This window comes from Lycium ferocissimum, chromosome 5, assembly GCF_029784015.1.
Source record: "Lycium ferocissimum isolate CSIRO_LF1 chromosome 5, AGI_CSIRO_Lferr_CH_V1, whole genome shotgun sequence".
NCBI classification, from domain to species: domain Eukaryota; kingdom Viridiplantae; phylum Streptophyta; class Magnoliopsida; order Solanales; family Solanaceae; genus Lycium; species Lycium ferocissimum.
Window position 1 is genome coordinate 12943333 of NC_081346.1, and position 11179 is coordinate 12954511.

General features: G+C 38.1%; 3 protein-coding genes across 5 annotated transcripts; 1 reads left to right on the forward strand and 2 right to left on the reverse strand.

The window, feature by feature from the left end:
* The first annotated feature begins 371 nt into the window (after positions 1–371).
* Positions 372–4061, forward strand: LOC132056077 (GDP-mannose transporter GONST3-like). Of its 2 annotated transcripts, none has more exons than XM_059448128.1 (3): positions 372–475; positions 662–751; positions 2652–4061. In XM_059448128.1, the coding sequence occupies exon 3, from the start codon at positions 2658–2660 to the stop codon at positions 3789–3791; it is 1134 nt and encodes a 377-aa protein (XP_059304111.1). In that variant the 5' UTR covers positions 372–475; positions 662–751; positions 2652–2657; the 3' UTR covers positions 3792–4061. The 2 variants fall into 2 exon arrangements, with proteins under 2 accessions (XP_059304111.1, XP_059304113.1); XM_059448130.1 differs by having other exon boundaries at positions 438–475; positions 677–751.
* Positions 4062–4851: 790 nt separating this feature from the next.
* Positions 4852–8494, reverse strand: LOC132056078 (nucleoside diphosphate kinase 2, chloroplastic-like). 2 transcript variants are annotated; one of them, XM_059448131.1, is made up of 7 exons: positions 8198–8481; positions 8054–8110; positions 7827–7913; positions 7012–7092; positions 6756–6868; positions 6585–6634; positions 4852–5121 (listed from the first exon to the last, which is right to left on the reverse strand). In XM_059448131.1, exons 1-7 carry the CDS (start codon positions 8438–8440, stop codon positions 5054–5056), a joined length of 699 nt encoding a protein of 232 aa, XP_059304114.1. In that variant the 5' UTR covers positions 8441–8481; the 3' UTR covers positions 4852–5053. The 2 variants fall into 2 exon arrangements, with proteins under 2 accessions (XP_059304114.1, XP_059304115.1); XM_059448132.1 differs by lacking the exon at positions 7827–7913 and having other exon boundaries at positions 8198–8494.
* Positions 8495–9278: 784 nt separating this feature from the next.
* LOC132057569 (GRAS family protein RAD1-like) lies at positions 9279–11174 on the reverse strand. The gene has a single exon (XM_059450201.1). It carries the CDS (start codon positions 11172–11174, stop codon positions 9591–9593), a length of 1584 nt encoding a protein of 527 aa, XP_059306184.1. The 3' UTR covers positions 9279–9590.
* Positions 11175–11179: the final 5 nt, after the last annotated feature.

Here is an 11179-nt window from a genome sequence, read left to right on the forward strand (position 1 = left end):
TTCTTCCATGTTTTTTCTTGCATCACGAGAAATACTATCTTAAACTCTGCAAATATGTGCTTAGTCAATTCCTTATTTTCTTAATCGAGTTGCTATCCCATCTTGATTATCTGATTCTCTGTAGTTTCGAATTTTTCTATAATTCCATTCCATTCCCTTTTCCCGTTTTCTCATTCTATTTGATCATATTTTTATGTCTATTTTGATTTCAGACTAGGTTTGTTAGTAAACAAAGGAAAAAAGGAAGAACGAAGCTATTTTGTTAGCACCTATTAAACACGAGGGCTTATGTATTCTATTTTGATAGCTCTGGGATTTATTTGTAACATTTAAAAGAAGCAAAGGGCTTAACAGCTATCATTTTGCGTTATTAACGCATTCGTCCTTTTACTTCGATTGCGCTGTATATCTCACTCTCCAGCCACCGACGCTTCCGCGCGGCCACCGTCTTCCTCCCATTGCTTGATCTTCAACGGTGAGTCCCTCCTCAAACCCTAATTTTCCAACGCAAAATGCTCTTACACTATCACGACCCATCTTCATTTCAATGCACCTGTCCAACCAAATCCACCTGCATTGTAATTCCAACAATATGTGTACCAGTATTTGTGTTATAAACTGAATGTTTTTTTTTTTTTCTGACTAGGATACCTATTGGCAGAGTTTACTTCTGAAGAAACTAGTGGCTGCTAGTGATTTGGGAGGATTACTCTTCCGGGTGAGCTGTGCTCTGAAGCATTAAGGGATACTTGTAAGTTGTGCTGCTTCACGGTTATTATTGAAATTGTAATTTGATGTGTTTTCCAGCTTCTTATCTGTTTCTAGAGAGTTTGAGTGATCACTACATTTTATGCAAATCTAGAATTAGTATGTAGTGTCGATAGATCTAAAACAGAACCATATCAAATGTGGAAACCTCTTTATATCCAATTTGCTGAAATTGTAAAGAACGTCAAAGAATCGCGCTCACAAGATACATTTTCAATTTTTTTTTTTTTTTTTAAAAGTAATAAATAGAAGCTTGGCTGAATGCAGCGATTTATTCTATGCTTTGATAAGTAAATATGGGAGGACATCACTATTCAAGTGTATTGGATTTTCTTTCAATGACCAATATTGCCTAGTTAGGTTAGACATGAAGAGTAGTGCTCACTTGAAGTATCGTTGGACTGAGAGCGGAAGTTTTAGTTCTTTTGAATCTAGTGCCTGGCCACTTTTCTTATTACATTAGAGAAATTCATACCTTGAATGTTATTAGGGCAAAGCAAATGTTATTTCATATTTCATTCAACAAAAAAAGTTCTTTGCACTTTATGGTACATGGAATCCTCCCTCCTCCTTCGGAAATTAAACGGGGCTGTTTCTATTAAAGGCTTAAGAAACGGGAATGAAATTATTTTATACAGTCCGTTTTTGGTTATAGAAAAGAAGAAAATGGATAGAAACTTGAAGAAAAGCTAGTATAAAATTGTATTTAATATTTAGGTTTGTGTGACAATATGATGATTGGATATGATACTGAAAGAGGTACATTAAAATTCCAGGGAGGAAATTTTCTCAAAGAACCTACCATTTCTCGGAATCAATACGGTTGTAACTTAGAATAAACACAACGGAATAAAGGATCCATATAGATGATGCCATCGGTGTCCATGAGTAGCTTCTTCATTTTTGGTGAAGATACACATATGTCCATGTAGGGGTAAGTGTGAAATTCAAAGAACCTGTAGTTTTCAAGAACTCTTAATTTGCTTTAATCACATACTATTATTTATGGGGAAATTTCAATAATGTACAATCCAACTTACAAAATTGCATCCACGTAGCCAATTTTGTAATTGACATTCGCATAGCCAATCTTTCACGGTATACAACATTATACACCTACTGTAGACAATGTATCAACCTTGTATAGAAGTGTATAATAATAATAATGTATAAGAGGTGTTTATACACACTTTTACACTAGTACAATATTATGCAAACTTATACAAGAGGTGTTTATACGTAAATAACACCAACATAAACCCTAAACCAAACTAAAAACACTTCAAAATCAACAATTTTACCGGTGATTTTCTTCGAATAGGTCGCAAGTTAGTTGTCTGGAGGAAGGGTGATTCGACACTTGTCACCCAGAGAAACGAAGAAGTGACCGGAACTGGAGTTTAGAGAGTACCGATTGGGAACCCGAATTTGATTAGCTCTTTGTGGGCCTCCGACAGTGTCGGGTTCAGATCCGAGTTGCGGATACAGAGATGATGAAGAGGAGAGGAATAATGGTGAAGATTACGTGGGTTCTTGCTGGCAACCTCTCCGGCGGCTAACACGGGTAAAAAATAAAAAATGGGCTAAACCGGGTAAATGTTTTACCCTAATTAACATAGAGTGTAAAATTCCCATTTGTATAACAAGATGTACTTAAAGAGAGGAATGGATAAAGAGGAGTCATACAGACAGTCCCGGCCAGTTCGAAATGGTTGACGCACATGCCCAAAATGATTGTTGGTGAATAGTCTGGCAATTAACTTTAGCTTTACAAAGTAGCAAGCTTAGATTCGGCAGGTTCTTATAGTAAAAGAGAATATACTAGTACTTTATCATAAAAAGCAAGAGACAATATACTAAAACATGTATTTTTGTTATTTTAGATATAGATGTCAAATGATGTGGAAAATCCTAAAGATGGAGATGCCAGCAAGTCTTTGGATGCTTCTTCACCATCCCACAGTCTTCAATCGACTTGGTACGATGGCTTACTTCAGCAAGCATCAGTTTATGGAGTAGCTGCTGGATACTGTCTATCAGCATCATTACTCTCCATCATTAACAAGTGGGCCGTCATGAAATTTCCTTACCCAGGGGCACTAACTGCGTTGCAATATTTCACAAGTGCAGCTGGAGTCCTCATATGTGGGGGACTCAAGGTTATAGAACATGATAAGCTTGATCTTGTAACAATGTGGCGGTTCCTGCCGGCCGCAATTATATTTTACCTATCTCTTTTTACAAACAGTGAGCTTCTCCTCCATGCCAATGTTGATACTTTTATTGTCTTCAGATCAGCTGTCCCCATCTTTGTTGCAATAGGAGAGACCCTCTACTTGCACCAACCATGGCCAGCAATTAACACATGGGCTTCACTGGGTACAATCTTTGCTGGTAGCGTGCTCTATGTCACTACTGATTACCAGTTCACACTCACAGCTTATAGCTGGGCATTGGCTTACTTAGTGAGCATGTCCATTGATTTTGTTTATATCAAGCATGTTGTTATGACAATTGGCTTAAACACATGGGGTCTCGTGCTATACAACAATCTTGAGGCTTTGATGCTTTTTCCTATCGAGTTGCTTATAATGGGCGAACTGAAGAAAATAAAGCATGAAATTCAGGATGAGTCAGATTGGTACGGTTTTCAAGTGGTGTTACCCGTAGCCCTGTCGTGTTTGTTTGGTTTAGCCATATCTTTCTTTGGATTTTCTTGCCGTAGAGCAATATCTGCGACAGGCTTTACTGTTCTCGGCATAGTGAACAAACTATTGACAGTGGTGATAAATCTAGTTATTTGGGATAAACACTCGACTCTTGTTGGTACAGTGGGACTCTTGATCTGCATGTTTGGTGGTGTTATGTACCAGCAATCCACGAGCAACAAGCCTAAGGCTGTGAAAGATGTAAATCCACAAGCAGCTGATGAGGAGCAACATAAGCTTCTTGAAATGCAAAGCAGCATACAGAGCACTGAGAACGAGAAGCAATCTACACAATCGGAAGATGAGAAACAATAACATATTCTTGGGAAGAGTTCCCTTTTCATTCTTGTATGTCAAAGATATTGTTGAAATTCAATTATGCACTTGGTCGAAAACCCAGTGCTATCTTAACCGCCAGATTGGGTATGTAGTCAGCTGCTAGTTACTTAGAAGCAACTTTCACGAGGAAAAGGAGAATGGATTGCTACATTTTTATTCATGGGTATGAAGTCAGCTACCTGCAATTTCGCGAAAGTACATGTTACGCTTATCTTCTATAGTTTTGATTCGTATTCAGCTCACGTATTTAGTAAGGTTTCTCCTCCCAATTTGAATAGTGGGTGGTGGTGGAGTAATATTTGTATGATGCATTTGTTTTACACTGTGACAGACTATTCCGATATGCTTTTCCACTACTGTACACAAACTAGTGACATGTTTCAAAGGGGCCAAAAGAGCACTTTGTCTAACTACCATGTGAGATCTTGCTGACATAAATTTCATAACCTTGTTCTCAAGAGAAAATCAGGGAATACAGGAGATTGTTCTTTTACTATCTGCAACCAGAAAAATGGAGAAGGCCACTTCTTTTTGTCATCTATTTCACTAATGATCAAGAACTTCCAAAACAGAAAAAATATTTTAGTAATTTCTGTACAATGGATGAAAATATCTTCTCTAAGCATTGGTTACTTAGCAAAGTTTTGTGCATGAAAGAAGTCCTCTCAATTGGGAATTTGTATGTAAGTAGTTGTAGTGCAGACATCTTCTGTATAAAAAGATGTACTAACTTGTTATTCTGTGTAGAGGAAAGACATTATATCCTAGTATGATGACGCATTCACTTTTCATAGAGGTCTGTGCTAATACTAAACCACCCACCACCCACATCTTTTGAAAAAATAGCACACCCTCTTCGAAAATTAGTTGTTCTATTGTCGTTTTGAATTGTTTCAAAATTGAGTTGTCCAAAGCGAATCTTATTCTCCACAGATTCAATCGTTTTCGTATTCTACTATTCAAAACATGTAATGCATGCAATTTCATACAAAAAATGTTCAAGCTCTTCTAAATTCAAGCAGTTTGACGCTGAATAAGAAACCAAGAAAACTCTTCCAATGAACCGTCAAATTGCTTGTGTTCAAGCAGTATGAACACAGATTTCTCTTTAAAGAAAAGTTTATTGCAATGGCAGAATGATAGTATTACAAAATTGAATTCATTCATCTCCTGCAGATTAGTGAAACTGAAACGTGAAACCTCCAAATCCTAGTGATGAGTCATATCTCCTTGAAACGTTATTCCGTCAAGCAAGGTTCTTGAGCTGGTGTCCATGAGCAGAGTTCACCTTCTTTAAACCAAAGAGCTGCAGAAAGGAAATGAAATGAATATAGAGATTACATCATTTAATCAGAAGATGATCATGGCGCACTTTCTTTAAAGACAAAATCTAGAACAAGGGTTTGTGTATTATGCAATATTCACATTACGAACAAGGCATTCTGCTGGCAGAGATGGAATTATTTCTAAGGAATTACCTCCCTTTTTTTTCAGTTCAATCAGCATAAAAATCTAAAATTAGAGAGCACAACAACTACTCGATCATTAGTTACAGATGGTCTAAATTTCTTCTCAACACAAATCAACTGCTCAGTCAGTTTTCTTCAACAACAAATCACGGTTGTGAATGGGGTCCCTTATAAGAATTTGAACAACTCATGTAGGTTGGTGGTGGATGAACAAGCAGAGTCAAAAAAGCATCTATGTCAGGAATGAACAGGCAAGCACACATTTTGCAGTCTGTTTAAGCTTTACTGTCTCAAAAGTGGATAATAGGGAGGAAAAGGTGCAGGCCTCAAGGTGCAAGGTGACTTCTCTTTAGGTATACCATTCTGATTATGTTTCAAGCAATAAGATAAATAACTTAAAGAAAATGGGAATATTTTTCATAAAAAGAGTGACGGTATAGACATCCTCAACATAACTTCATTTCCGGGCTTTCTTCTTGATTTTCACCCTAATAATTTCATTGTCACCATAGATAAAGTTATAAGAGAAAAGGGAAGACAGAAGCACATTAGCAGAACAGAGATGAGACAGAGAGATTTAGGCAGTGAACTGGAGAATCATATATCAGCAAAACAATGTTCTTTTCCTACATTTATTCACATGACGAGTTAAATATGCATGGGTGGCCATTGTAACACCTAATAGTACATTTTTAAGTACAAAATTAAGAATAGTGTCATTCCTGAATAGAAAAAGCATCTGGTAAAAGCACCCAGTGGCGATCTCAACACTGGGTGTGATTACACCAAAGTGAAGGTGGAGTATGGAGTTATCATCTTTTAACATTGTTGTGAGTTTGGGTTCTTATTAAATAAATATGCAGGCAAGCACCCAAGGGTGTGGTCTAGTGGTCAATGAAGTGGGAGGAGAACCATGCGGTCTCAGGTTCAAATCACAACAGAGACAAAAACACTAGGTGATTTCTTCCCATCTGTCTAAGCCTTGGCACAGAGTTACCTGTTACCTGTTGCTCGTGAGAGATAGCAGGTATCCCATGGAATTAGCCGAGGTGCGGGCAAGTTGGCCCGGACATCGGGGTTATCAAAAGAAAAAATGCTGGCAAAATGGTGCTAATTAGGAGGTCAGCATCAACAATCCACATAAGATTCCATATTTTACTTCTTCTCAAAGACGTAGAAACTGAAATCTTTACTTTTAGACATGAATGACTCTACCCAGTAAACAAACATAGCGCAGAAACCAGATTAAGCGATTCTCTTAGCCACTCAATTTCTGAAGTTGATTTAGCAAAAAATTTACCTATTTCACGCTTGCCATTGTCAGGGCTGTCACTTCCATGCACCACATTTCTGCGAACAGATTGTTACGGAGATCTAGTAAGTACTTGGCAATGTTGAAATTTCAAGTACAATGACCGCGTACTTATTGAATATAACAATCAAATGAAAACACTATATCTGTTGTCCCAACCTTCCAGTTTGAACAGCGAGGTCTCCTCTGATTGTTCCAGGCTCGGCATTAAGAGGATTAGTTGCTCCTATTAGCTTACGTGCAGATGCTACAACACCAATACCCTCCCAGGCCTTGCCAGAGATAGAATAAAATCCAAGATATTAGGAAGCTGAGCAGATTGCCAAAGATAATACATAATGTGAAACTTATTAGACTTTCATATAACTCATTGGTTTCGAGAATGATTGAAATGGGATAAAGGCAAGAAGTCTACCATACAGACAACAGGACCAGAAGTAATGTAGTCAATCAGCTTGGGGAAGAATGATTTCGACTGTAGGTCCTTGTAATGCTCCTGTTACAATTAAGACTTCCTGATCAACTATAACAAACATAATTAACAGGGAAGAAATGCCACAAATAAACTTGAGAAATGATTCATAACATCACATAGTGATAGGATCTTTTTTTGATCGACAAAATAAACATAACAATACAATTCTCTAGTTTTCTGAAAGTAAAAAAGATTAAAAAAAATAGAGAACTCAATAAAATTTTAATAGTGTATATGGAATTAATTGTCAGACCATTCGCTACCGCTCTAAAATGATTCATTTGATTGATATGTGAAGTTTGTATTTCTCACTTTGTAGAGGACTATCCTTCTCTACTTGCAATTAGATTCATGCTTCCTTTTATTTCTCATGAGTCCAACCTATATGAAAATGTGACATGAATGTTATTACATTTTAAACTTATCCTGCATTATCAAATTTTATCTTATGCTGGTTTCTGTAATTGAGTCAAATGCTATTGGTTCCTACTACCCACTGTTACACAATTTCAGAAGTGCAATTCTATGAATAAGTGTATGTTTGTACTAGAAAAAATTGGGGCGAAGTGGCCTACAAAGCCCTTAGAATATCAGGTATTGAAAATGGTGGGGAGCGAAGTAAAAGAGGTGGGGTGGGGGTTTAGTGGTGGGGCGGGGGGGGGGGGGGGTGGGGTATTAGGGCATATTTAAAAATGTCAAAACTATTGAAAATTTTGGGTAATTCACATCCAAGCTCAGTTCCAGAGAAGACGAACCTCTGCCAATTCTTTGGGGCATTGAAAAAGCTTCAATCCAGTAAGCTTAAACCCCTTTTTCTCAAATCTTGAAATAATCTCCCCAACCTATAAACAAGAACATTAAACAAAAACTTAAACAAGAGCTAAAATAATGTTCATTTTTTCTTCATAAAAAAGAAAGAAAGAATGTTTTTTATTCTAACAATCCAAAGTCAAAACAAGGAAGAACATGCTGAAGAATATACCAGTCCTCTTTGAACACCATCAGGCTTAATCATAATGTATGTCTCCTCAACTTCTTCCTGAAACAAGAAATTCACCCCAACAATTAAAAATTTTAAAAATTAATCAATACAATCCGGCATGCAAAAGTTCAACTAAATGCATACCATGGAAGCAACCAAGTGGGGAAGGAATATACGAGCTGTATGGTTCTTTTTGGAGGCATGGTGAAGAGATTGGGTACTTGCAAAAAGATGAAATGATGGTTGAAATGCAGCTAAAGTGTGGTGATTCTTGATGGGGTTAAGGATAAGCCTGCAAGAAGGTGCGCAGGATAAGCTGCTGGTTTTGGAAGAAATTGCAGAAGAAGAAACACAAGGACTTGCTCTTACAACGCTAAGACCCTCCATCTCTTTCTCTCCTCGCTTTCGCCTTAGGTTCTTGTTTGGCACTTAAATAGTGCCACTCCGGCAACTGAATTACCTGAATTACCCTCCTTGCCTTTAATTATTTATTTATTTGGCTCGTCTAGTTTCCAAAATTTATGGTGTTGTGAGTTTAACTACCTTTTTACAATAGTTACCGATGATTTGTGGTATGGATGAGATCCCTTCAAACTTAATCGAGTGCTTAATTTTTAATAGATGTAAAACCCTTGGTCGGCAGCGCCTTTTCTTTTGATGAGTCATATGCAACGCGAATCTGAATTAGTCGGGCCGGTGAATATCGAATAGCAAATATAACTCCTTTCTACAATAATTTTTCTAATCACTAGCATAGAGCCAATTCAAATTCAAATCTTTCCTAATTTAATTGCAACTCTAGTATGTGAATAAACGAAAACAACCTAAAAATGTTGTCTCATATGTGAAAACAAATAGAGAAGAGCTGACTCGGGCTTGGCTAGGCCCTAGTCTCGAATCGACTTAGTAATATAAAAAGCTCGGTAGACTCGTAATTAATGTAGTAGGATCGGTTGGACTGAGCTCGAGCTTAGTAACCATTTTTTTTTTTTTTTTGATAAGGTAAATAATTTTATTATCAATTGGGGAAAACCCCCACATACAAGCCGTATACCAAAATAATTTTATTAACCATAGTTTATTTTACTTCGAGACCTTCAAAAATCAGTTGCACGTTCATCAAACTTCATATGCTATATATGCAGCGGAACTCGCTGATGTCTTTTCTTTATGTATAGTCGCTGAAAATATCTATGCAGGAAAGTGTTCATTACATGTACATCTTTGACAGACAACTAGCAATTGTCTTTTTTCTTGGGATTGTGGGGAAGGAAAATGTGGAAACTAATTTAATGTGAAGGAATTCAGAAAATGAAAGGAATGTCAAGCCATACATCGACAACTATTTTAATATGCAAAATAAAACGACTACCGAACTTTATCATAACGACTCTCCATCTGAGAAGATGACACTCAAATTATCAGATGTTCTTATTTTTTGAACTCCATACTCAAGAGTCCTCAAAAGCTGAAAATAGGCACACTAAAGTAATTCCCATGACACCATGCATGGAAACAGTGGCAAGGCTATGATTGATCAGCATTTCCAGCAAGAGGCAGCCACAATAGGCTTTGATTTCCATCCAAGAACCAAACAACCCTTCTCTTCTGTGATGGTGAATCCTTCATATGCATTCACTTTAGCTAACCATTGCTTGGCTTGCGACACCATCTTAATAGGCGCTGCTTGAAAACCTGCTCGGCTCATCCTCCTACGCCATTGGTCCACTCTCTCGTGCCTTTCCACCCTTGCTGGTCCTTCACAACTCACAATATTCTTAATCTCCTCTGCAAAGTAAAATTGCTCTATCTTCGCTCGCCTTGTGTCATACTTAGGCAGCATGACATCAAGGGAGTCGAAAATAGCAGAATAATAATGCAGCGCTTCCATGAACCTCCCAAGAAAAAAGGGTCCGTTGTGGCTCGAGTCTTGCTCCACGAGTACTAGAATCTTGGGAGAAAGTTCATGAACAACCTGCAGAACGGAGTTGAGGGCCCCACGGCTTTCCTTCACCACGCAATGGAGCTGAAGAATGCTGTTAACCACGAGGACCTCTCCATCATATACTTTAATGTCCTTTGGCTTGAGGTTTTCCAAATTGCTTTCCACAGCTGAGAACTCCAAATTGATACTAAAAGTTCTAGCATAGGCCTCAAGCTCATCTCCAATAATTTCAAATTTCTCGATATTTTGTCCAACAGCAGTGATCCTAAGGCGATGTGGGGGTGGGCCGGGGCGATTAGCAAGATTCTGAATAAGACGACGCCATTGTTGACAATGAGGCAAACCAAGACTCATACCTAAATCAACCACATGAATGAAACTCTCTCCCTCAAAGGCTTCCAATATTGAGCAATTGGCCACAAAATGACCAAATTGAATATGCGGACATATCTCATATAACAGCCTCAAAGCTTCTTCTTTTTTCTCCAAGGCAATGTCTGTTTTATTCATAGCAGGGGTAGCAACATAACCGACTGTGCCACGTGGCTGCACGAGAGCCAGCCGGTCAGCTAGCCCCTGCATGAAACAGGATGCTACACGCTGGAAAGACGTACCAAATACTAAGGAACTGGCACGTAGCTCCGATAATAACACCGAGGCACGGGATTTGTCCCTACAAGCCACAGCTTCAGCACAGGTAATTAAAAGCTGGACTAATTTCATGCCTTCCCCATTTTCCTCCTCTTGATTAAGTATATCAGCTGCTGCCTCTTCAATAGCCTCAGCAGCAAGGTACCTTTGGTTTAACGCCCAAACATGATCGCGAAAATGAAGCCTCGATGGCAATGACAAGGTATTAACACTATTAGTGCTATCATTTCTTGGAATACTGCAATTGCTGCTACTGCTATCAGTACTATAAAAGCTGCTATTGCTTCCAAGAGATTCACCAAGACTTGGGGTTCTCCTCAGCCTTTTAAAATCACCACTTTGATTGGACAAAGTTGAAATCATCACGTTAGCAGCATTTCTCTTCAAAACAGATGTGTAAGGATTAAGAGAATAAGACAGTTGTTTGTGAGTCAGATAAAGGCCATTTTCCAAAGGGTCATACACAATTTGATCAACATTGCAAGGCTCAAGGGATAGGAAAACATTGGCCATATCATCAGTCATTATTA

Coding starts and splice junctions, on each gene's coding strand:
- LOC132056077 (XM_059448128.1), top strand. CDS start 2,658: ATGTCAAATGATGTGGAAAATCCTAAAGATGGAGATGCCAGCAAGTCT.
- LOC132056078 (XM_059448131.1), bottom strand. CDS start 8,440: ATGGAGGGTCTTAGCGTTGTAAGAGCAAGTCCTTGTGTTTCTTCTTCT. Junction 6,869..7,011: donor CTGGTCCTGTTGTCTGTATG/GTAGACTTCTTG, acceptor ATCTCTGGCAAG/GCCTGGGAGGGTATTGGTGT. Junction 6,635..6,755: donor CTCGCTGTTCAAACTGGAAG/GTTGGGACAACA, acceptor ATCTGTTCGCAG/AAATGTGGTGCATGGAAGTG.
- LOC132057569 (XM_059450201.1), bottom strand. CDS start 11,174: ATGACTGATGATATGGCCAATGTTTTCCTATCCCTTGAGCCTTGCAAT.